Source organism: Lutra lutra, chromosome 9 (genome assembly GCF_902655055.1).
Source record: "Lutra lutra chromosome 9, mLutLut1.2, whole genome shotgun sequence".
Lineage (NCBI taxonomy): Eukaryota > Metazoa > Chordata > Mammalia > Carnivora > Mustelidae > Lutra > Lutra lutra.
The window spans coordinates 79895328-79920254 of NC_062286.1; the positions used below are offsets into that span (position 1 = coordinate 79895328).

General features: G+C 44.1%; 2 protein-coding genes across 6 annotated transcripts in view; one reads left to right on the top strand and one right to left on the bottom strand.

The window, feature by feature from the left end:
• RHOQ (ras homolog family member Q) overlaps positions 1-23103 on the top strand; it is a 40409-nt gene extending 17306 nt beyond the window's left edge. Inside the window, exons 3-5 of one of the 2 annotated variants that reach the window (XM_047744550.1) lie at positions 15929-16093; positions 16415-16510; positions 18418-19752. In XM_047744550.1, the coding sequence (XP_047600506.1) occupies positions 15929-16093; positions 16415-16510; positions 18418-18636 (480 nt within the window). In that variant the 3' untranslated portion in view covers positions 18637-19752. Of the gene's footprint in view, positions 1-15928; positions 16094-16414; positions 16511-18417; positions 19753-19807 lie in introns of those variants that run through there. The other variant, XM_047744551.1, reaches the window with a different exon arrangement.
• The window catches only part of PIGF (phosphatidylinositol glycan anchor biosynthesis class F), a 35778-nt gene continuing 30993 nt past the window's right edge, over positions 20143-24927 (bottom strand). For all 4 annotated transcript variants that reach the window (XM_047744554.1, XM_047744553.1, XM_047744552.1 and 1 more), the window contains one exon: positions 20143-20453. In XM_047744554.1, the coding sequence (XP_047600510.1) occupies positions 20340-20453 (114 nt within the window). In that variant the 3' untranslated portion in view covers positions 20143-20339. The remainder of the gene's footprint in view (positions 20454-24927) is intronic.

Here is a 24927-nt window from a genome sequence, read left to right on the forward strand (position 1 = left end):
TTCTATTTTTAATTTTTAAGAGCCTTTTCCTGTTCTTTAGATGCTCCTTTTTTTTTTTTTTTTTTTTTTTTTTGCCTTTGGCATCTTCTAAGTCTAGTTTGTTTTGCTTTTTTGATTGAGTGTCTTTTCTAATTTCTCTAAGGATGTTAATGATAGTTATTCGAAGCTTTATGTCTCTTTGCATAGTATCACATTTGGATCTGTCTTTAATGGTCATTCTTCAGAGGTCCTCTCACTTTTATGAGAGTGGCACTGGGGCATGTGGGAAGCTCTGTGTGTATGAGTGAAGTTGGCTGACTCTGGTCCTTACTGAAGGTCAGGATTTCCCTTCCTCAGCACTCTTGATTTTATTTTGGGCCAGAAAATTCTCTGTTATGGTGGCTGTCTTGTGTATTACAGGACATTCAGCAGCATTCCTGGCCTCTTCCCACTAGGTAGGTGCCTGTAGCATCCCACCCCAGTCATGACAAGCAACAATGTCTCCCAAATGTTCCCTTGGGGCAGCATGACCCCTTACTACCCCTGGCACCCCCAGTTGAGAACCATTCCTAGAGGTGAGCTGTTGGGGCCCTTTCACTGGGGACTCTTTAACATCAGATTTTGGTCTCTCCCATTGGGCTACCCATATTCCTTAGAAAAGAATCTTCCACTCCCCTGTCTGAAGGGTTCAGGCATGGGTACCACCGTTCTGGGAAGCGAGTGGTGGAAGCAGAGTAGTGGTCTTAATTTTTAGCATGCATCCCGACCTTGTGTTCAGGTCGTTCAACTGGACCTTGCATCCTCCCAACCAGGGGACCCTCTGTTCTACCCTCTGTGGATACTACCTACCCCCGCCTGTTGTCAGGGTTGGGGAAAGCACTCACCGTGATAGAGAATGGCATCTGGAATTTAGCTGCTGTGTAAGCAGACACATGTCATCCCTTTGTCCGTGGCTCCAGCTTCAGTCCACCTGCAGAAGAACGGGCAGCTGCCCTTCCTACACCTTCAGGGGGCTCTGTCTTTAGATGCCTCCTACCTTCCCCTCATTGCTGTCCTCCTGAGTCTGCTAAGTCAAGTCCCACTCATTCTTCCTCCTTCCAGCTTCTAGAATTGTTTTGCTCTTGTCTTCTTTCCTATTTGCTTTGTCACTGTGACTTTATGCCTTTTATTTTTTTTTTTTAATTACCATAATGTTAGAGGATTTTGGAGCACTCAGAGATAAACGCATGTGTTCAGTTGGCTGGGATTTAACTAAAGTGATCCCATTTTTTTTTTCTTAGCTAGAAACATAAATATGAAGAACAAAGTTAGAGTGATGGATATGCTTTCCAGTGCCTGCTATCCAGTGCAGCTTTCCTTAGCATCAGGGGACTTGGGGAAATGAATTTTGGCTTGCTTGGGTTAGAGGCTTTGGAGCACACAGAATTAGAAATCTTAGAGGAAATGTATATTTTATCTAGGTCCTGGAACCCTCTGATGAGCTTTTCCTTCCACACGAGAGTGTGACTCTCCAGTGACTGTGATCTGTGTGTCCACTACAGCCAGTGTCTTAACCGTCGGCAGAGCTAGGTGGATACTGATATTCTAATTATGCAATTTCTTCTTTACTAGATTGTGCAGAGTCTGTATAGACCACGACTTTTCAGTTACCTATTTTTCAGCCAGGCCAAAACATGCTGTATTAGGTTATAGATTTGCTTAGATACATTTTAGTCCCCTTGATTAGATTTGGGTGTTCTCCAGTGTGACCCACATTGCAGATGACTAATAACAGCTGCAGTTTGATTCTCATTAATCTAATTTGCAAAATGTAGCCTAGTGTCCGAGTATTAGGGTGTCCTACCATAGTTCCCTTGATTTAGTCACTGTACCTACAGGTATTAATGACAGCGGGAGGCGGGCAGGAGCACTTCAGCTCTGGGGATGGGCAGTTTTCTTAGGTGAGAAGATGATGGCCCCTGTGTATGGGTTTGGGATGAGGAGGGGACACAGGCAGGACAAAGTATCCCAGGCCAAGAGAAAACACAGAGGGAGACACATAGGAGAGAAGCAGAGCGCCTCCATTGGGTGGTCACGAGGGAAGCTGGTAGTCGTAAGTTAGGGAGGGGATTGGATGTCAGCTGTGGCTAGCCTCCACCACCGGGCTAAAGGGCTTGGGCTTTCTAAGGGGTGCCATGGTGGGGGGCAGGGAAGTCTTCTGAAGGTCTGTGACACGGTGGGAGACTAATACAGAAACATTAGGTCATGCGGATTTTTCCACACAGCCTTTTCTAGTCCTTACTGGTGGACAAACCTTCTCCCCTCTGAATTCCTGTGCCACTTAGCACATGCGTCCCCTGTCATTAATTTTGTGCCTACATTTGACTCCTTCTTTGGATGTGTTGATTTCATTTAGCCATAACAACGACTTTAAGAGGCAGGTGATACTACCTTCCTGTCCTGCCTCCTTTTCTTTTTAATGGATAAGAAAATAGATCCAGAGACACTGAAATAACTCGTGCAGGTTACCCTCATGGCCCATGAGCGGGAGCGCCGGACCTCAGACCAAGCCCTGTGGCTCCCTGTCTGTAATTCAGTGCCCCCGCCCCCACTGCCAGTGTCTTACTAGATCACCTGTCAGGTGATGCCTCCTGAAGGGACAGGTGTTCTCTCTGACTTCCAGGCAGCACATGACACAGCACTGAGGGAGCCGACGTGCCGGATGGCGGGCTCCGACGGGACTCACCTTAGTGGGGAGCAGCTGGTGGGCCCGGAGCGGGCACCTCGCAGGTCCCCATGCAATCTGGCCAGACCGTATGGCCCACATCTCTAAGACCGAAAACCACGCCCCCCCCCAACCCGCCCAGCTGCTCCAGTGAGTCTCCCCACCTCTTCACCTGGTGCCCTGGGCACAGCTGCTGGCCTCAGTGCCCAGGAGGGCGGGGGCACAACGCCTGTCCCCTCGCTGCCTCCGGGGTTCCATGAGGACACACGAAAGAGAATGGACACCTGAAACCACAGGAATGACCATGTATCTGGTGCTTTACTCACCAGGTTTCGTTGTCGCTGGCTTCCCTGTCGGCCTGGAGCGCTCTGTCTCTCTGATTTCGGTCCCCAGCTCTCGGTTTGCTTCCGCACACGCCCCAGCTCCCCGGCCAGGTTCTCTACTGTGGGAGCGCCAGCGTGTTGATGGGCGGAGCCTCTCGGAACACACGGGATTGCCGGTGCAAACGTGCGTCCGGTTACCATTCCATAGCCACTGAAAACTGCCTGCAGCTGTGAGCAGCGCGAGCCTGCGAGGCCACGGCGGCCGTGCCACAGTCCATGTGCAATACAGTTTCAATAAAATGCTGCCTTCTGGCCTGGCCTGCCACCAGCTAGGCACTTAGGAAACCAGCAACAGTTCTCAGTGTGCTTTCCACAGAGTTGATTCACTGTTAGCCCTCCTTTGCCACCTGCTTAGTCCTCTGCCCCAAAGTGGCTGAAACTGAATGGACAAGGAGCCACGCCGTGCACTATCATAAGCTAACAGCCACCACATCTGCTGGAGAGCCTTTCCTACTGTATGAAGCTCCTTCTCATTCAGTCTTCCCAACACTTACTCCATTTTCTAGATAGAGGAAAGAAGTGGGAAGTAACTTGCCCAAGGCCACACAGCTAGTAAGCCCGTGATTCAGAGTTTTAAAAAGTCTGTGTCCAGAGCCTATGATCTATAGCCTGGTCAAAACAAAGGGGCCAGGAGGGCCCTAAAGTAGTTGTTAGAACAGCGTTCCTGCCTCACTTCTGCTCCACTCTCCTGGGCCTCTGGGTGCAGGAGGAGCTTCTTCAAGCCTTGGCTTCTTCCTCTGGGAAGTGGGAGCTGCCCTATGTCATAGGCTAATGGTGCAGGGTGAGTGGGAAAGCTGGAGCTGGCGTGAACGCGGGAGCAAGCTGCCCTTCCCGGGGCTGGGAAGTGAAATAAGGCTGGAGTAAGTTTGTGTGGTTTCTTGCTACAGGCCTGGGAGAGCTCTGTCGGGAACCTTCTGTAGTCCAGAGGTGGAGGGGGGCAGATGAAGGAAGTGATGCAAGGCAGGTAGAGTCAGGGGTACAGAGCACTTCCCAAGAAGGGTAAGCCTTGCTCAACACTGGGAGCAGCGTAGTGGTGATCTAACTCAGGTCCCCAGGAGTTGATGCGTTGGGTGTTTCTGCCCTATATTTCAAAGAGATCTCTGTGAGAATGTGTCTGTGTGTCTGTGTGCACGTGTGCGGGTAGGCACGAGGGCCCCACTTTGCATACTTGTGGACCAGTGTGTATTTTTCTGAAATTAAGGTGAAATTGACGCAACGTAAAGTTAATCATCTTAAAGTGTACCATCCAGTGGCATTTAGTCCATTCATGGTGTCGCACAGCCAGCACCTCGATCTAGTTGCAAAAGTGTTCATCACCCTAACCTAAATTGTGTGTTTTTTCAAGGGTCTGTTCCGTGAAAGTGTATTTGTGAACTACATTAGGTTGCCCTGATTTTAACTGCCCGCCCCGAAGTCTTCTTGTCTCAGATGGCAGGTTGCACTCTATGTTTGGCCAAGGAGTGTGGTTCAAGTACTCAGATTCCAAATGGGCCTGTTAGTCATGGTTTAGCTCCTCCGTGCAGTTTGGCTGCCTCATTCTGGGCATGGAGAGAAACCAGCATTTCAGGCTTAATCGGAGTGTCATTCCTGGGGCTTTTTCTTGCCGTTTGGCTGCTTGTCTTCCTAGAACATTAAAAGCCCAGGAGTAAGTATATATGTCAGTGGGTGTCTTCAGGCTTTGAGAGCATTTTCCCTGGCCTCAAAGGCAGAGAACGAGTGGTGTGTGTTAGTCCACAGCTGAGGAAGATGGTATTTCTCCTGGATCTGGCTTGTCCCTAACTCCCAGTTCTGTGTTGGCTGTCTGTGCTCCATGTGTGGTCCCCCCAACCCCGCTGTGGGAGGCCCAGGTGACCTGTGGCCCAGATGTGGATGGGCCCCTGGCAGTGTCAGTCCTGGACTCACATATGCCTCCCTGTGTGTGGCTAGCCCTGGGGCAGCACCTGCTCCAGTGTGGTACAGGGACCAGAGCGCTGGCTGATGTAGAGGGGAGTCCCCAGATAGTCTCCATGAGCTGCAGAGATGGGGCCAGTGAGGGACAAATCCTTATATACTGATGAGGGTGGATGGGGGGAGGGAAAGAGACGACGAGGAGCTACAGGAGAAGACGGAGGGGGGGTCGCTACCTTGGGTAGTCTAGGGAATACTTCATTCTGATCGGACTTCTCAGATCATGTACCTGCCCAAACACCAGTGACCATGACCCTGGGGGTGGGTAATGAACCCTGTGGAAAAATCCAGGGGCTACTTCATTCTGATTGGACAACCTAGGTCAGGTGCCCACTCAGGAACCTGACAGTGGCCAGCGGGACTCCCAAGATAGCTTAGTCTAACCAGGGATCATCTTAGCTGAGTCTGGACTCCAAGGCCCTAGAGGCATGCCTTGGGGTGAAGGAGAGATGGGGCTGAACTAAATTGGTTTTGGAAGGGTGGAAGTAGGAGAAGGGTGCTGGGTGGACAGTCAACAATATCCTCCTTACCCAGGTACAGTAAAGGTCAAGGCACTGAAGAAAAGGCAGCAGCGAAGAGCAGTAGCAGGATCTAAAAATGTTGGAAGGATCTCGGTCTGAGGCGCCATTACTTCAGGGCTCCTGTCGCTCAGGCCAGAGGGTTGGACCCCTCAGCGCATCACAGAAAAATTGCCTTGATGGCAGGAGGCAGTTTGATTCTTGGCTGAAGGCGGTGACAGCAGTGGGAGAAACTAGCCTGTTGCTGGAGAATCCACTTGCTCCGCCTTCTCCAGCCTTGTCGCCAGCCCAGTGCAAGCCGCCGCGATCTGGCAGCCGTGAACCTTTTGGGCTTCACCTTCGAACACATCACCCTCGTTTATGCAACAATGATTTAATAAGCCGCTACTATAAGCCAGGCTTTGAACTGTCCCCTGCCCTCAGGGAGTCTGTGGAGGATACAGACAAGAAGAGAGCCAGTTCGGTTCTAGTAGAATGTAAGATGTGAGATGGCGGGAGGGGCCCAGGGTGCCCAGGAAGCACAGAACAGGGGGTGTTAATCTGAACTGCGGGTTCAGGGAAGGTTTGTTGGATGCAGAGATTTTTAGACCAAAGCTTGGAAGCTGAATAGGAACCACCCAGGTAAAGAGGTCTGGGAGGGGGGAGGACAGTGGGTGCCTGGGCAAGGGGCTCTCTTGCTGAGTATCTGGGATGTCTCCGGGTCTAGCTCACACCTGATTGAGTGGTGGTGTCTTTCACTGAGAGGGCGAACACAGGAGGAGTTGCACGTTTGAGAGAGAAGAAATTATTGTAATGCAGAAATGTTGAATTTGGAATGCTTCTAATTCAGCTACCAGGAAGCATCTAGACACTCAGAAGGCAGAGAGCTCCTCCACATACACTTTCTGACCAGATACTTGACATCTGAAGCTTAATTCGTCAAGCAACTGCCCTCTTGAGTTTTCTCCTTCATGTGCTTCTCTACCCACAGGCTTTGTCATCTTTGTCCAAGACATCTATCCATCCAGCTGCACAAGCTGAACCCTGGATTCTTCCAGAGCCCTCCCTAACCTTCAGCCCCACGTCCAGCTTGTCCCCCAACTCTGAGTCCACTTCCAGGGTAAATCTAGAATCCTTCATTTTTCCAGCTGTTGGCCACTCCCACTGGGTCAATGCTATTATCTTCTCTAGGCTGAATTACCGTCACGGCCTTTCTCCAGCTCTCCAGTCCACCTCTAATTCATTCTCCACAAAGCAGCCTGAGTTGCCTTTTTAAAAAAATAAGTTATATCGCTTCCTCCCTGCCCCGAACCTTTCCATAACTTGCCATTGCAATGGCTCTGATGGCCCAGAATGGCTTCCTCTCCGGCCCTGCCTTGTCTGTCACTCTGGCCTTTCCCCAGGACCTCAGCTGTCTGTCAAGGTGATTCTGCCTCAGGGCTTTTGCACATACTGTCCAGTATCTGCCTCCTTAAACTGCCCCCCAGATCTCAGGTTAGAGTCTCTCCACCCAACGGGTCTTTTCTCACCCCTAGGCTGAACCTGGCCTCCTGGGTTATTCTCCCTCTGAGCAACTATCCCGATTTGCATTTCTTGTCACTTCGATCTCATTTTGTTAAATGCCTGCCTCCGTACCTCAACTGTGTCAGACCCATCTCCCCTTTCCATAACAAACCTGTCTCCTTTCCTCTTCCTCAAATGAAATCTGCAGGAGGCGTACTCGATACGCATCATTTTAAATCAACGTAACATCTTATGACAGGAAGGAGAATAAAAGGAAAGTCACAATAAAAATATTTATTTCAGTATTAAATTCCTAAATTTCCCAGGTCTGAGTGCTCCACAAATCACAGTGAAGTGGTCAGATGCCTACACTTGCAGGTGGAATGACCACGAAGGCCCAGCTATCGAGGTTGACGAATATAATTGTGTCTTATTGGTGGTTCCACGCAAAGAGTGATATTGCTAGTGGTGTGCCGTTTTCTACAATAACATGCAACTCCTATTATGTTTTGAGCCAAATAAAGTATGGTCTACCTTTCTCCTTCAATTTGCACTGAAGTTACCGTCCTAGAAAATTCATGAAAACCGTGCAACAAATACTTTGTGCTTTTATGTACAACGGAGTTAGGTCCTAGTTCGGGTCTTTATAAAAGGGTCTGTCATGTTCATCAACGCCTCGCAGTACGCTCACTAGTCCTGTGGTACCTGGGACCGTTATTCGTTACACAAGTTACATAGGACACTGGCTCCCATCCCTCATTGCCCGTAGAGGCGCCCGTTGGTGTTGACCATAGAAACAACCCCCACATCTCCAAAAGCCTCCGATGTGGAGCAGTCCTGCCTGAGCTGAGACGCACTTGCCTTCCCTCTGCTACCCTGTGAGGCTCCGGGGCCAGGTGTGTTTTTCACTGTAGCCTACACCATGCCCAGCGCCTAGTGCTGGATACTCGGTGGGATAAATGAATGAATATTCCACCGCCATGAAATGTGCTGAGAAAACCCAAAAAGGAGTATCCTGCATGGGAGTGTGACCTGACATTTACTTTCTTTGTGCATGCCTTAGGCCCGCTGACCTCTGTTTCAGGGAAAGCGACGCGTAATTATAGCTGCAGACGATACAGACTTTGAGCTCTCGGTCCTTTACAACAAGGGAAGTCGTCTCGCTGCACACAAAAGAATCGCGCCAGCTCTGAAGTTGTGGTTTGTCTTTTTTTGGAAAGTCAGGCTTGTGTGTTGAAGAGCTCAAAACACTTGACCAGCTCGCTCATTTATCTTAACATGTGTTTGCTATATTTATTCTCCCTTCACAGATGGGGAAATGAAGCTCGCTGAAGGGCCATATTTAGCTAAGTCTTGATCCTCTGCCTTGTGGGGTCAGCACAGAGAAAAGAGAATCCTAACGCTTGATTTTTAGCCAGCAGTTGAAGCCTCCTCCCACATGAAATCTGTTACTAGGGCTGCTCCCAAGGGTGAAAAGCGTGAGGCTGAGCAGTTTTAAGCGTGTGATATGGCCATCCAGGGCAGGCCTCTCCTTCTGGAGATGAGGAAGTGCTGGTTTACGAGGACTTGGTCGGGGAGCACGCCGTCTGTCTGCTCCCCACGCCTCATTTGCTCTCCTTTTTCTCCTGCCCGTCTGAACAGGACTTAGGACCAGGCGGGCGGTCAGGAGGAAGATGGTGGTGGAACAGAAGCCAAAGATCCAGTTCACTAGCTCTCAAATAATCGTTACGTTAATTGGAAGACTGACTTACTGTGCATCAAAGTACATGAAGATGACAGTCGCCAAAAATTAGAGGCTAAATTTCAAGAATTTTTTTACTTAACAGCTACTCGGGCCGTTGGTCTTAGAAATACCGCTTTACAACCGAACTAAAGTTAAAAAATACTACTAATAAAGCCAAATATTTGGAGACCTTTCGAAAACATTGATCTCTTAGGAATTTCTAGCCCTTTAACAAAATTCTTTCCCTCCCCCAGTGTGCTTTAGTTCAAGGAAGGGGTGGGTCAATTCAACAAACTCATCGGCGATGCTTGTTGAACCCACTTAACAAAATGCTCCTCAAAGGGACCTAACCCAGTTTCCTTGAAAAACCGTTATTTTTAAGGGGGTAGGGGGGTGGGGCTGAAAAGTGATGTTTTCATTTCACAGAGTTAAATGCAAAATGAACTCAAAAGGTGACCCAGAAACTACACAAAGGAGATGGGGCTTCACAGACTACTATTACGGAGAATGACCGCAGAAGTGGTTATAAGTTGGCCTTCTGACAAAACACTTTTCATCTTCAGAAGCTAGCTGCGGTGCACGTGGCCTCCTGGCTTCGGGAGAGCGTGCCTTGCGGGGTGGAGTGTTCCCAGAGCCGTGCCTGATACCTATTTTTGGGCTTCTTACTAGAAACAGATGTTCGGCTAGAGATTGCCACTGTGTACTTCGAAAGTGACAGAGTTGCCCCTTTTTGTTCCACAAGCCACCAGTCGTAAGGGCCATTCTCGTCTTACATTTTATCTCCTCAAGGAGTCAGAAGCTGTTCTAGACTTCGGACATCTGGGGCTTGCCGGTTAAAGAATTAATCTGCTGTGGTCCCGCTTTTTCTCATCATAGGTTGTTACAGAGGAAGACTCTTGTAGGTTTTGATAAATGACCACTTCCTCAATCGAGCTAACATTCTGGATTCTTCGGCGGTGTAAAATGTTCTTAGAGCACTTTATAGCCTTCAAGGCATTTGTCCCTGACGTTCTCCCAGTTTGTGGACAGAGACACTAAGCCTCTAAGAAAGAAGTGAGTTGACCAAAGCCACGTGGCTGGCAGTTGGCCTCTGTGCCAGTCCTTTCCGTTCAGTAAGGCATGACTAAATATGCGTTTTCTGAGTCTTAGCTTTGCCTCATTACTGTCACTCTTAGTGTTTACCCTGCTCTGACTTGTGAGGAAGTGTCTGCACACTTTTGTCTCCCTTACCATGAACCCACCCTGAGCAGAGACTGTTAGAAATGTTTGTGTCTCTCCCCGCCCATCGGATTCTTCCTCTTCGGTGCTAGACTTCTGCGTGTGTGGCCGCACCAGCGCCCCGATGTCTTCTTCTAGGCTGGGGCCTTGAGGTCCACAAAGCACCAGTGAGGCCCACAGACACATCGTGCACATCGCTGCCCGTGTGAGCTGGTTGCCTTTTTTTTTTTTAACATACAGATATGTTATGAGAGCGCTTTGTGTGTATGATCTGTGTTTTGTCCTTCATTGCCCTGATGATTGCACTTAGCAGTCATTGTGGGCACACAGTAGATAATTAATTAATGCTTCTTGGATGAAGCATTTATACCTACTCTAGTTTATACTTTTCTTTCTTTCATCGTATAGGTTTTTTTTTTTAAGATTTTATTTTTAAGTGATCTCTACATCCAGCATGGGGCTTGAACTCACAACCCCGAGATCAAGAGTCGCGTGCTCCACTGACTGAGACAGCCAGGCACCCTATAACTATTGTCTATGTATACATCCTGAACTGCCAACAGAACTACGAGCCACGAGGCAGAGGGGACCGTTATTTCCTTTCTTTGTGTGTGTGTCTCCTTGGAACATCTCCCATAAGGTGGGGGCTCTGTGAATCTTTGCTGGTTGAGTTGAAAGATCAAGTGTGTGTTTAGCATGCCAGCTAACAAAGCATGATCAGGCCTACCCTGTCCACTTTGGGTGGTTTTGCTTCAGCTCTAAGTTTTGGATATGTATTTTAAATAGGCCAACACATCCTAAAAACATCTATTTTACACAGAATTCACAAAAGGAGGAGGAGCACCAAGGTCCAGAGGAAAGGGACCGAGGTGGTGCAGAAGTAGGGGCGCTCTCGGGCACTGGTGGCCGAGCTATCTGTGAAGAGAGGTCTCATGGCTGATGGGCATTTGCTGCAGTTTCCTGTTTCCTGTCAAGGCCTGTTTCTTCTGGCCCTTCTTGTGGCCCGACTTTGGTCAGGTTGTAAGAGCATGATAGTTTTCAGGGGTTTGGGCTGTCATCATCACAAAGACTCTTGACAAGAATGGAGAGCCTAATCATGAAGCTCTCAGAACACAGTTTTGAAAAATTGATAGCTCTGGTACTTCACCAGTTGGATAAGAAGCTAAAGATTTTATTAAGCCATCCAACAATCCTGTTGGCCAAACTTACCATAGTTTCTCATATTAAGGTAGTTGTCTTTTTTTTTTTTTTTAAGATTTTACTTATTTATTTGACAGAGAGAGGAGAGAGAGAGCACACACAAGCAGGGGGCACCTGCAGAGGGAGAGGGAGAAGCAGGCTACCCGTGGAGCAGGGAGCTGGATTCGGGGTTTGATCCCAGAACCCTGGGATCATGACCTGAGCCGAAGGGAGATGCTTCACCGACTGAGCCACCCAGGTGCCCCATGATAGTTGTCTTTAATATGCTTTTCTCTACTCCTGACTGTGTGGAAATATTTAAATATCTACCTTTTTAAAACCTTAGAACTAAAATATAACTGATTGGGTAATTCAGGAGGACACTAGAGAACTGGCTTTGAGGTGTTCTTACTTTGGTTAAGTGGCTATTTGAAAATAACGGCTGTTGCTCCACATTCCACTTGCTTTGCCGCAGATTAGAGGCAGAAGTTCACTGTCGATAGTTCAGACATAAGAAGTAACACTGCCTTCCAAGGAGTTCTAAACATACTTGTCTTTGTTGTTTTGTTTTGTTTTTACACTCAGTCCATCACAGTTTAATTATTCCAACAAAATTTGCAATTTAACAACTATGTGGAAATGATTAGTCTGATTTCGTTCCTATGTGCCTGCATGTCTCTCACTGAGGAGAGTCTATATTATGGTTATGAAAGGGATCCATACAACAGACCTATGTTCTATGGAATATTTGTGTTAATGTTACTAAGCATTTCTAGAGGACTTTGCATTCACTTACTCTTTTTTTTTAAAGATTTTATTTATTTGACAGAGATCACAAGTAAGCAGAGAGGCAGGCAGAGACGGGCGGAAGCAGGCTCCCTGCTGAGCAGAGAGCCCGATGCAGGGCTCGATCCCAAGACCCTGAGATCATGACCTGAGCTGAAGGCAGAGGCCTCAACCCACTGAGCCACCCAGGCGCCCCTGACTTATTCTTTATTTCTCGTAATCCCCTTCTAGAGAACGGGTACAAATTCTCTTTCCCTGATGAGGTAAATTTGCTTGAAAAGTAAAATTTTCATTAAAAAATCTGGTTTCCTTCCTTCCTTCCTCTCTCTCCCTTTCTTTCTTTCCTTTTTTCTCTTTTCTTTTCTTACATTTTAAATAGTCCTCAGGCTCTTGAGTTCTAAAATGACTAATTAGTACAATGATAATATAGCATTCTTTTTCATTGATCTGAGAATTATACTGTCCTCTAGAGACCTCAGTTTGATTGGTGTATTTTGATGCCAGTGGAGAAAATGTTATTTCTCACAAGAGTTTCTTCTCTGCGGTGGGAGAGTGCTGTGAAGCCAGCCCTGATGTGAGACGGAGGGGACCCTGCATGGATTAGCAGAGGAAAAGGAGAATCGGTTTCCCGTGGGATGAACGATTTATGTTAAAGCACTGACAGAGTCCCCACATGTGCCTGGCAGAGGCCGAATGCTTTTGTTGCATGATTTTTATCCCTCAGAATCCTATGAGATAGTATCCTCATTTCTCATTCTGTGAAAATCAGCTAAGTCCGTACGGATGCAGAGAGATTTTTAACAACAGCATCCACCCGTCCACTGCCTGACCATGCTGAGCACACGTTTGCTCAGGAGCTGCCAGGTGGAATGCTAAGATCAGTGCTATCCCTGCTTCCCCTCATGGCCACTGTTTAGTCCGTGGACCCATCCTACCAGGTAACACTCACACTAAATTGTAAAAACACGTTTAGTTTTTTCAGAGTATCTTAAAGTAACTGGCTGGGGTACAAATTGTTCTACCCCCACGCTACCTGATTTCTTCAATTAACGCCATTCTTAATGCCAGAGCACTGCTTTCTTCAAACTCAGTTAGAGGGCCTCCGTTTTAAAAATAAAGGGTAAAGAAGTTTGCGGATGGCATTTCCCCTCTTGTCCTGTATTAGCCAGCACCTGAGAAACCTTCCACTGTACCCAGCTCCAGACTGGTGGTATGCTTTTTGAAAGCATCACAGGAAAACAGAAGGGTTAACTCCCAAGTCAAGTTTGAGACTTGACTACACTCATGTTGAACATTCTATTAAAAAAAAATGCTGGGGTGGGGAGGGGCGTTGGTACCTGGATGGTTTGGGTAAGCCTCTGCCTTTGGCTCAGGTCATGATCTCAGGGTCTCCGGATCAAGCCCCACGTTGGGCTCCCTGTTCTTCGGGGAGTCTGCTTCTCCCTCTCCCTCTGCTTCTCAGCCCACTCATGCTCTCGCTCTCTTAAATAAATAAAGTCTTTAAAAAAGAAAAGAAAAATGTCGGAAGATGACATGAAAGGAAAGTTGTCCCGTGAGGGAAATGCTACAGCTGAACGCGGAGCAGAAGGTGTTTTGTTTTTTTTTTTAAGATTTTATTTATTTATTTGACAGACAGAGATCACCAGTAGGCTGAGAGGCAGGCAGAGAGAGAGAGGTGGAAGCAGGCTCCCCACTGAGCAGAGAGCCCGATGCGGGGCTGGATCCCAGGACCCTGGTATCATGACCTGAGCCGAAAGCAGAGGCTTTAACCCACTGAGCCACCCAGGCGCCCAAAGGAAGGTGTTTTGAATACTCCTTCAGCTCCGCGTTCTTGCCATTTTAGCCGTGAAGGCGTGGAGGCCAGGGCGAAGAATAAAGCTTCCCTGAAACCAGAGGAGACTCTAACCATGACAAAAATGGAGTCCTGACTATTCACTTGCCAGAATGGAAATAACCGGAATATTTGGGGTCACAAAAAGTGTTAGTCTAAGCAAAATAGAATCTTCTGCCTTTTGTGAGGGTGAGATCCTGAAACAACCATTGATAGGACTGGAATTCAAAGCAGCAGTTTAAAATTATGTAGTAATGCAGGGCACCTGGGTGGCTCAGTCGGCGAAGCTTCGGACTCTTGGTTTCAGCTGAGGTCATCATCTCAGGGTTGTGAGATCGAGCCCCCAGTCGGGCTCTGCACTCAGGGGGGAGTCTGCTTCTCTCTCACCCTCTCTCTTTGCCCCTCCCCCTTAAAATGACTAAATAAATCTTTTTTTTTCTTTTTAAAAAAATTTATTTATTTTTATCAACATATAATATATTATTTGTTTCAAGGGTACAGGTCTGTGATTCATCTGTCTTACACAATTCACAGTGCTCACCATAGCACATACGCTCCCCAGTGTCCATCACCCAGCCACTCCGTCCCTCCGCCCTCACCCCCCAACAACCCTCAGTTTGTTTCCTGACATTAAGAGTCTTTTTTTTTTTTTTAGTTTTAGTTTTTTTATAAACATATATTTTTATCCCCAGGGGTACAGGTCTGTGAATCACCAGGTTTACACACTTCACAGCACTCACCATAGCACATACCCTCCCCAATGTCCATAATCCCACCCCCCCTCCCAACCTCCCTCCCCCCATCAACCCTCAGTTTGTTTTGTGAGATTAAGAGACACTTATGGTTTGTCTCCCTCCCAATTCCATCTTGTTTCATTTACTCTTCTCCTACCCCCTTAACTCCCCATGTTGCATCTCTTCTCCCTCATATCAGGGAGATCATATGAAAGTTGTCTTTCTCCGATTGATTTATTTCGCTAAGCATGATACCCTCTAGTTCCATCCACGTCGTCGCAAATGGCAAGATTTCATTTCTTTTGATGGCTGCATAGTATTCCATTGTGTATATATACCACATCTTCTTTATCCATTCATCTGTTGATGGACATCTAGGTTCTTTCCATAGTTTGGCTATTGTCGACATTGCTGCTATAAACATTCGGGTGCACGTGCCCCTTCGGATCACTACATTTGTATCTTTAGGGTAAATACCCAGCAGTGCCTCTCTCTTTGCCCCTCCCCCTTAAAATGACTAAATAAATCTTTTTAAAAATATAAAATTAGATAGTCTAACGTATTCTCGTTTGGAAAGCTCTGAGGGGAGCTTTGGAAAGTACTGAGGGGTGCAGAACAGCACAGATCACTTGATCTCTTCTATGTACAAATGTCTGAATATGCACAGTCGGAGGTTTATACATGCATAGAAAAAGAACTGGAAAGGTATGCCTGGAAAGATCTACATTTGGGGAAGAGAATGGAAATTGAAGAGGAAAGGGGGATTTTTGTGCATTTACTTTTTATGTTTCTATCTTTAAACTTGCATGCATGTGTAATTAAGAAAACCATATCAACAGGGAAGACAGCCATTTGAGGTCTCTGGGAAGTGTGTAGTGGTTAAGGTGTAGGTTCTGGATTAAGACTGTCAGGGTCTGAATCCCGTCTGCTCTCCACTGGCTGTACACTCTTACACAGGTTATTTAACTTCTATGCCTCCTTTTCCTGCCACGGAAAACAGGAATAACAGTACTTACGTCATGTAGCTGTCAGGAGGATGAACTAAGGAATGCAGGGGAGAGCGTTCTGGATCACGACCCGACACACAGTAAACATTCAGCATCTGTTAGTCATTATAAATTAGAAGAGTCAGACAACTTCCAGCTTTAATCAATTCTTGGTGCAAACATCTCAGTTTAAAATGTTTTTAGCAATGGCCTTAGTAATCACGGTGTATTTTCTCCAAGTTCCCCTGTGGTTGCTAATGGTGTTGTCATATTCTTACCCCACTGGTAACCTCAAAAGGAAGAGTAACAAACACAAATGGAATTACCTTGTTTAGTGTAGAGTGCCACACATTCTGTTTGAGGAATTCTGACTTTGCTTCTCCAACCATGTAACCTTACATACCTATTATTAGTCAACTAAAGAGATGGGAATAATGAGGTTTTTCTCTCTTCTTTAGGAAGACTATGATCGTCTGAGGCCTTTATCTTACCCAATGACTGATGTCTTCCTTATATGCTTCTCTGTGGTAAATCCAGCCTCATTTCAAAATGTGAAAGAGGAGTGGGTACCGGAACTTAAGGAATATGCACCAAATGTACCCTTCTTATTAATAGGAACTCAGGTATGTCTGCTTTGATTTTACCCATTTAAGAATATTCTCTTTGGCCTCTCTTGTGGTGTCGCTTTGAGACAAATAGTCCTAAAGTTTAGCAAACGATGTGCATGTTTAATCTCGGTTGCAAGTTCTAATAAATTCTACTTATAGAAAAATAAGAATTTGGAAAAGCAGTGCCCAAGGAAAGCAGTCATACCAGTTGGCTTTCAAAGTGAAGTTCATCTGTTTGATCTTTTTTGGGTATGTGGGATTAAATGGGACTACACACTTTGATTGATCTTTAAAGACTTGTAACATTATGGGACATTATTGACCTTTCTTGATTAGATTGATCTCCGAGATGACCCCAAAACTTTAGCAAGACTGAATGACATGAAAGAAAAACCCATTTGTGTGGAACAAGGACAGAAACTAGCAAAAGAGGTAACAGAACCTTTACAGAATGTAAAAATAAGTGTAAAAACAGCTTGGGTGATAATTGAAACTAACATTTATTGTGCATTTACTGTATACCGGGCACTGTGCTAAGTGCTGTTACATGCATTATGTCATTTAATCCTTGCACCTGCTCGGGTGGGTCTGTGACAAATGGGGGGGTTGGCGACGTCAGATAATTTGTCAGGTCCCATACGTAATAAATGGTAGAGCTGGGTTGCAGGGAAGGCCTGACCACAGAGTCCAGGCACTCACACCTGCACGACACTGCCAACAATATTTTCCTCGTAAGTTACCTATAGAAAGAGGCATCAAAGAAAGGCCATTTAAATCTTTTAAATGTTTATACTGTGCCAGAGCAGACTCTGTCTTCGGTGAAGACCCACAGAGAAGGTGGTGGAATGGCATATAGGATGAGTTTAAATCTGTAGTTAAAAACAAAAAAATGATGGCTAGGCTTGAAAGGAAACGTGTTGAATTTTCTTCCATTCCTTTTATGAAAGATAGAAAATAATAGCATTCTGGAAAATATACCACTGTGATGTGCCTAAAATTGTAACTTCTGTTTTCCTTCACCCTGAAGCTAGGCTTACTTTTCTCTTTGGCCCTAACATTATTGGATTCAATGTTTTTCGATATGACTTTAATAGGACTTTTGTGGAAACAGAATCTAATAAGGTCTTTTAAAATGTACTATCAGGAGGCAGAAGAAAGCGAGAAAACTTTTTGGAGGACAGTTTTTCCTAAAACAAAAGACAAATAGCTTCGCTGACACATTGCTTTAGAAATTCTGTGTATTTAATTTCATAATCCCTGGGAGAGAAGGAATTTCTAAAATGTCATAGAGTAAAACTGGTAAATGAAAATATTGGTGATTTAACTACTTAAAAATTTGATACATCAAATACCAGAGATAAAATTTAAAGTCATAAAACAAATATGACACATATGGCTGAAAAATGGGTTAATAGTATACAGGAGTTCCTTACATATAAATTAATCAGAAAAAGACATCTATGCTCCAGTAGAAAAATGGGCTATACCATCAATGGAAAATTTGTCAAAAAGATTGCCATTGAATATAGGAAATCTGTTCATAGTCCTTAGTAGTCAAATGTAAGTTCAATTTCTGCCTATAAAATTGGCAAAAAAAAAAAAAAAAAGAGAGAGAGAGAAGTTAATTATAATAGCAACTGTTCCAGGGTGCAGGACACTCTCTTGTATCATTGGTCATTGATAGCCAATATGCAGAAGCCTAAAATCATGCACACTTTTGATCAGGCAATTCCATATGTAGGAATTTATCTTAAAAAAAAAAAAACTATTACAGATGTGCTTAAAGAGATGGTTATGAAGTTGCTGCATTGTTTATAATGGAAAAAGAAAGCCCATGCATCTATTAAAAATTTATACTAATAGCTATTGTGATGTTTATATTATGTAGTTTAAGGGGGAAAAATTGGTTGCAAAACACTAGGATCCCCCCTGAAGGCCCGTTGGCAGCATTGGGGCAGTGGGCTTCTTCTTCAAATACTTTTACCTGGCTCCCTTGCTTGCCCTCTCCTGGGGTTTGCCCCCGGCAGTGGCCTTTCCTCCATGTCTCAAGTCCCTGTCTCTGCATGCTGGATGCCCAGGGATCAGCATGCGGCTTCTATAACATCTCTTCTTCTGCACCCACCCTCCCTAGGCCCAGGTGAGCTGCTGTCAGTCTTGTGGTTTGAAAAATCTGCCCCCAAAGATTCCCAAGTTCCCATCTCCAGCCTGACCGTTTCCCTGACTCCAGACTCGGTTATCCAGCTGTTCACCCAACAAATCCATCTGGGTGGCTAAGCATCTAAAAATTAACGTGTCCAAAACAGAATTCCTAATTTTATCCTCTGTGCCCATCCTCCCAGTTACTCAGCTCAAAAAACCTTGAGGTCACACTCGACTTAGCTCTCGCTCTCCTCCTGTGTGGGCAACCAGGCAGCCAAAGCTCTTGTCCTACCTTCGGAATCCATCCAGCGTCCACAGGCCCCTCACCATCCACTCCTCGAACAGTCTGGTCAGGCCCCTTCGTCTCCAGCCCGGATTACCGGAACAGCTCTGACTCACCTTTCTGCTTCTGTCTGTGACCCCGTGTCCACCTGTTCTCAACACAGCAGCCTGAGTGAGTCAAAAATACAAGCCCGATCAGGTCACTGCTCTCACAACCTTGCAGTGGCTCCCCAGCTAGTCACAGAAGCCTACAGACCCCGGCTGTGTCCACCGCACTGACTGTAGTCTAGGCACATGGCCTTCTTGCTGCATCCCCAGATCTCGGACCTGGGGTCTTTGTGCTTTTGCCCCTCCCTCTGCCTGGAGTGTTCTTCCCTATGGAACACTATTTTCTCACTCCTTCCAGGACTCTGCTCAGGTGTCACCTTCTCAGTGAGGCCTTGCCTGATCTTGTCCCTACTCCCTATCCACCTTCCTTCCCCAGTTGTCTCCAGACCACATAGTCCCTTCTGACATTCAAACTCTAGTAGCTCGTGGTGGTCCTTCTCCCTCTAAAATGTAAGCATTGTGAGTCTGGGAGACTTATTTTGTTCCTTGCTGTATGCTTTCATTTGGCAAATAAGAATGTGCAGTGAATTTCCAGTGAAAAAATGGAGCCTCTCCTAGAGGAGAAGCCAAAGTCCTTATTCCGGCCTCAGGGCTGCCTCATCGGCCGGCCTCACTGTTTACCAATCTCTGCTGCTCCCTCTCTCCTGCCCTTCTGGCTTCCTTAGCATCCTCTGAACGCTCCACTCCTGCTCCCACATCACCGTCTTCCCAGTGGTGGCTCCATCCGCCTGGGCGTGGCCCTCACTGCTCACACCACTTTGTTGGGAAGCTTCCCACCTGTGTCCTGTGCACGCCCCATCTCCCCCGCGCTGGTGCTCCGAAGTGCACCATACCATCTGCCCTCGGTTCCCTTGGTGGGTCCCTCCCCCAGGAGAATTTAAGCATGTGTAAGCATCACACAGCAAGCATTTTGGTCTTTTGTTCAGTTCTCTGACATTATCTCCAGCACCTAAAACAGTGCTTGGCATATGGTAGGTAACCAGTAAATACATGATGAATGACATCACTTTTCATAGAGTTAAGTGTGGAAGAATATACACTTACCTTTTAGTTGACAGTCTCTGGGTTTTTATGAATATGGATGATGATTTCATTCCTTCTGCATAGCTGTTATTTTCTCATTTTCCTTATAATGGTGTGTTGTGTCATACCAACTGTGTAAAAAAGATTTTATATGTTTGTGATTTTTTTTTCTCCCAGATAGGAGCATGCTGCTATGTGGAATGTTCGGCTTTAACCCAGAAGGGATTGAAGACTGTTTTTGATGAGGCTATCATAGCCATTTTAACTCCAAAGAAACACACAGTAAAAAAAAGAATAGGATCAAGATGTATAAACTGTTGTTTGATTACGTGAGAAACATCTTCAGTGGCCAAGGAAACTGTCCATTTCTCTTAAAAAGCATATGAAATGCTACAACTATGCCCAGACCTCTTATAAATAATGAAGCAGTTTAAAACTTGAAAGAAAAAAAAAAAACCTTAAGAATGTTTCTTAAAGGTCCAAGAAGCAGCAAACAGCATCTGAAGCCACAATCTATTATAAATACTTTATTTCAACTAGAAGGTACAATCTCTCAGGGGTTTCATAGTTTAAAAAGCTACAATCACACCATGTTGTAACTACATAAAAAAACAGTGCTGTAAATGGAACTTCCTGGCTTAGACCATAAACATTTCTGCACAGTCTTTATGGAATCTGCACAAAGAAATATCTTCTCCCTTTGCTCCAATTAATTGTTCTTGTATGTAAGTTGCTTTCTATTCCAGTATATCCAGAGTGGTGAAATCACAAGGCCAGCCACGTAGCCAAAGGTCGCTCCAAGCGTACAGGAGATGGGCCATACCTGAGGAGAGAATGTATGAGATCAAAAAAGAATAACTGTTTTATTATAACTTGAGCACAAGTGTAACCTAAATATTTCTATATTAAAGCTTAATGTGCTTTCTTAAAGAATGCCAAAAGTGTAATAAGGTCATAACTGCATTTATCATGAACACTAAAAATGTACACATTCTAGTTAATGTACATTTGACTGTAACAAGGCTTCTGGCTACCTGTAGACTTAGTTTGATGCTCCCCAAACTGCATGAGATACATCCTAAAATTACAAATTAAAATTCTGGGTCTCACTTTGTCATAATCCTGGACTTGATATAGCTGTCTGAAGTAGTTGGCAATTTTGTCTTTTAATTTCCACCTTGGCTTATGTAATCAGATGACATGAGATGTGTGTATGCTGACCAAACTACAAGAAACTTTAAATAGTGCTAAAGAAAAGAGACCTAGAATTTGAGCATGTTATATGGAATTTGTAACAAAGCAACTGCTTCCGTAATAATACTGATGTTACCTTTCAGACACAGGTATTGGAACCATAGCAGAAGTTCTAGAACTACAACTTAACGTACATACCTAAAAGTGTCAGTTAAATGCAATACTGGCTTCTAAATACCCATTTTGTCCAGCCATATTACATTTTGCAATATTAGATCAAGCAAGCCAGAAATAAATAATATTGATTTCTTTCATCCACAAGCAGTGCGTGCTAGTCCCTAGGTGAAAGGCCCTGCTTTAAAAAAAAAAAAAAAAAAAATTTATGTTCACCTATGAGGCTTATTTGGTATGCTGGAGCCTTTTCTAATCTTTCTCTGGGGAATCAGGCTGCAGAATTGTGTTAGAGGTGAACCATCTTAATTACTAGTTCTATAACCTAATTATGCTTCCTCGTTTGGTCTGCTATGGATCTGCCTTGTTCCAAATGCCATGCAACAGACAATAGTGTTAGACAAAGTTTTAGTGTGAACAAATTAATGCAGTTCAGAGAAGCCTAATCTAACCCATACATTCTTCTCCAGCCTTTCCTCCACTTAAACTTGCTGTTGACTAAGCTATGATTTATTTATGTCTTTGGTGAGCTTCTGTTAATTTCCATGACTTGAGCTAATAGCTGTGTCTACTGCACAGATTGGGTAATGGAACACTAAACTTTTATACTTGAAAATGACAGCCTTAAATGCTCATATCAGTCACAAATCTAGGATGTACTGTCTTGTATGTGAGCTTTGTAGAGATTTTTAAAAATATAAGCATCATCTTCCCCATTGAAGAGTGAAGAGTCTACTGGGTAACTAGTCAGGATCTTTCTCTCTGAACTGGACATCCAGGGGACGTCTTCCTTCTCCCAAAGTGATGGTTCATATTAAGTACCATGGCCTTATGTGTGCTCAAACAGAATCTTTATGTAACTTTCTCATTTAATTTGGGTCGATTATTAACTATTTTTAGATACAACTGAAAGGAATTGCATAAATCAGTGTATTAACTATGTTGACCAACACATGGTATAAAGGAATTAAGACAGTAAAGTATTATACATTTCCACCTCGCCTTTGGGGATTTGATGGGGATTATTTTTTTTCTTCTTCAAATTCACTTCTGAAACTTTTCATACTTGGTTTACTAGCCAATTAAAGTTAAAGTCTAGAATTTGATCTGCCGTACGAGAAGTGGACAAGGAATCTGGGAACAAACTCTGGTGTCACTGTTTCCTGTCTGGGCCTCAGTTTCTTCATCTATAATAAACATGGGAGGTAGAAGAGGACCTCCAACATCTCTCCCATTTATCAACTCTTATGATTCTATTCTTTCTTAGTCACAATATTCATTGTTGACGTTACCTTTTCAGCTGCACATTCTTAAGATGGTAAAAACCCTGTATATAGACTATTAGAACTCTAAGCAAAGATGATTGTATCATCTGAACCTGAGGTGCCTTAGGTACTCTATTGACCTTGATGGGGTTTGGAGTTTCCCATTGCTTATTAAGAGCCTCTTCATTGCTTTGATTACTTAGTATTTCTTTTTGCACTCAATCCTTCCTGCCACCCTAACTAAAAACCAAAGATTTATTTTCTATTCATGAGCAGATTGTAGAAAAACTGCCTTATTTTCAGAAGCACGTCTTCATTAAAGATTTAAGTTTCAGCAGAAATTAAGACTAATCACTGGAACAACTCGTTCAAAGTAGTCAAGTAGCTGGGAAATAAAATACTTCAAAAATATCTTACTGACATGAGTTTTGCTAGTCAATGCAAATACATTGCTTCAAATAAGGTCATGTATGAAGGAACTTAAAAGAAACGTAATTATATTATTTGCATATAATCAGTTCTGAAGTTCTTAAAAATAATCTTAGGGGCTCCCTGAAATCTCATTTCTAATACTTTGCTAACTTGTACCCTTGTTCTGTCTCTACAGGTACATTTTAGGTTAGCCCATGTTGAATGATCTTATTTCTAATAAGTAGAGCCTGAATTAATGGTTTTATTGTGAATTAGTTACTTTAGGCGTTGCTTCCATTTGATTTTTAATTATTACTCTTAAGTACCAAATTAAATACTGGTTTGTTGGTTGTTGTTTTTTAAGTGATTGTTACTTTAACAGTGTCCCATCTTAACACACGGGGTTATAAATAAAATAATATGCATAGTTTACTATCTATGTAAAGCACTGAACTTCTTACCTTAGTAGTTTTTATTTAACACCCTATGTAAATGTTTGGGATAACACTCATTCCTCTCTTTCTCATGCTGTAAGTCTAATCACCAGCCAAGGGTGAGCACCTGCACTTTGTTAAAAAGTGTCAAAGTGTAGAGACAACAATAATCCATCATGAATCCTAGCCAAATTCCAATTTGAGTCACTAAATTCTACTTGAATTGCTTTGTAATTTCAGTATGGCTCTTCATTTCCAAACACGCACACGCACACACACAGCCATACTGCGCCTCCAGTGGAATGCCAAGATGAGATATTAGTTTAAAAGTTGCGTCTAATGAGGGGTTAAGGCTTAGAACACTTGCTGTTTATTCACTTCTTAAGAAATCCATGCCATCGACAAGTTAACATGTTGGACTGGCTTTAAAGGTTACTTGCTAGTGATGAGTCAGGCTTTCCTGCTTGACTTCCCTGGAAATAAGGAGCCCTTAACTGTGACACACTTTTTTAAAGGAGTATTTCTTCATGTAAGGGCAACCTGTCTGATTTTTTATTCCCAGAATAGGGAATGGCAAAAGGAGCAGCTGAAGGGAGTTGGGCGGGGGGGGGGGGGGGGGGGGGGGGGGGGCGGCGGCGGGGGGGGCTGCCCACTGAATCACCTTTCCTCTAAGGTTCTCATGATTGAATTTCCTACTAACCTTCTTACAACTGCTTTACAAAATTTAAAACTACACAAGGGCAAGAGACCTCACATTGACTTAGCAAACCATCCCTAGCTTCATCTTGCATTTTCATACTGAGATCTTGGGGTTTTCCATTTAAAACTAGGTACTTGTCTTACACATAGAGATGTTTCTGTTTAACATTCTTCATGCCACAAATAGGCTTAAAACCAAAACAACTGTGGTATCATCTACTGAACAGACAATCCAACTGCAACCTTACAGACATTTCTCCAAATTATGCTCATCTGAGATGGCTATATATAATTATCTTGTTTTGTTTAAGGAAAATAGAAAACTCGAAGACATTCATGTAAAGGAAGTCATTCACAAGTTGTTTGCCACCAAAATGACTGTCTTCTTTTTATCCAGTTTTTTATAAATTAAAAAATTTTAACCACTAAATGGACTAAAAAAAAAAATCCTGTTGTATGACAAAAGATAATTTATCATGCAAGTGGGTAAAATTATTATAATTACTGTTAAAAAACCTATTTAAAAAAATGAATAGCTACATCACATGAACGAAGTGTCTTGCTACTTACTACTATTACCCTTTCTCTAAACCAAATGACTCCTTAACATAGTTTTTTCATCACTTAAACCAAAAAAGGTCAGTGTTCTCTTCAAATACTCAGCATTAAGGAAGGCCTAATATGATAAAGTCTGGGAACCTGGTACCAGCAATAAGTTGTGTTTCCCTCTCAAGAAAAACAATTTCACCATAATAAGCCAAAAATCAATTTCTTAATAAATAATATATAGATTTAACTTTGTATGTTTTCTCTGTTAAACAAATCCATGTTATGGCTGGTTTAAAGACATTTCAAAATTATATAAGCTTATTTCCACCTGAAGACCACACTGCTCTCTTCTGATCAGGCATTACTGATGTATCTATATAGTGTTGAGACTTCTCAAAACATGTTCTAAGTGGTATAGAATAATGATTCAAGAATACTAATTTTTGTATTAGACTGGATTTGAGTCTCGGCTCTGCCATTTATTAAATACATGACCCTGCACAAGTCACCTAATTTCCCTGTACCTTGGTTTCTCATCTGTGAAATGAGGATCATCATAAAACGCACCTCAGGG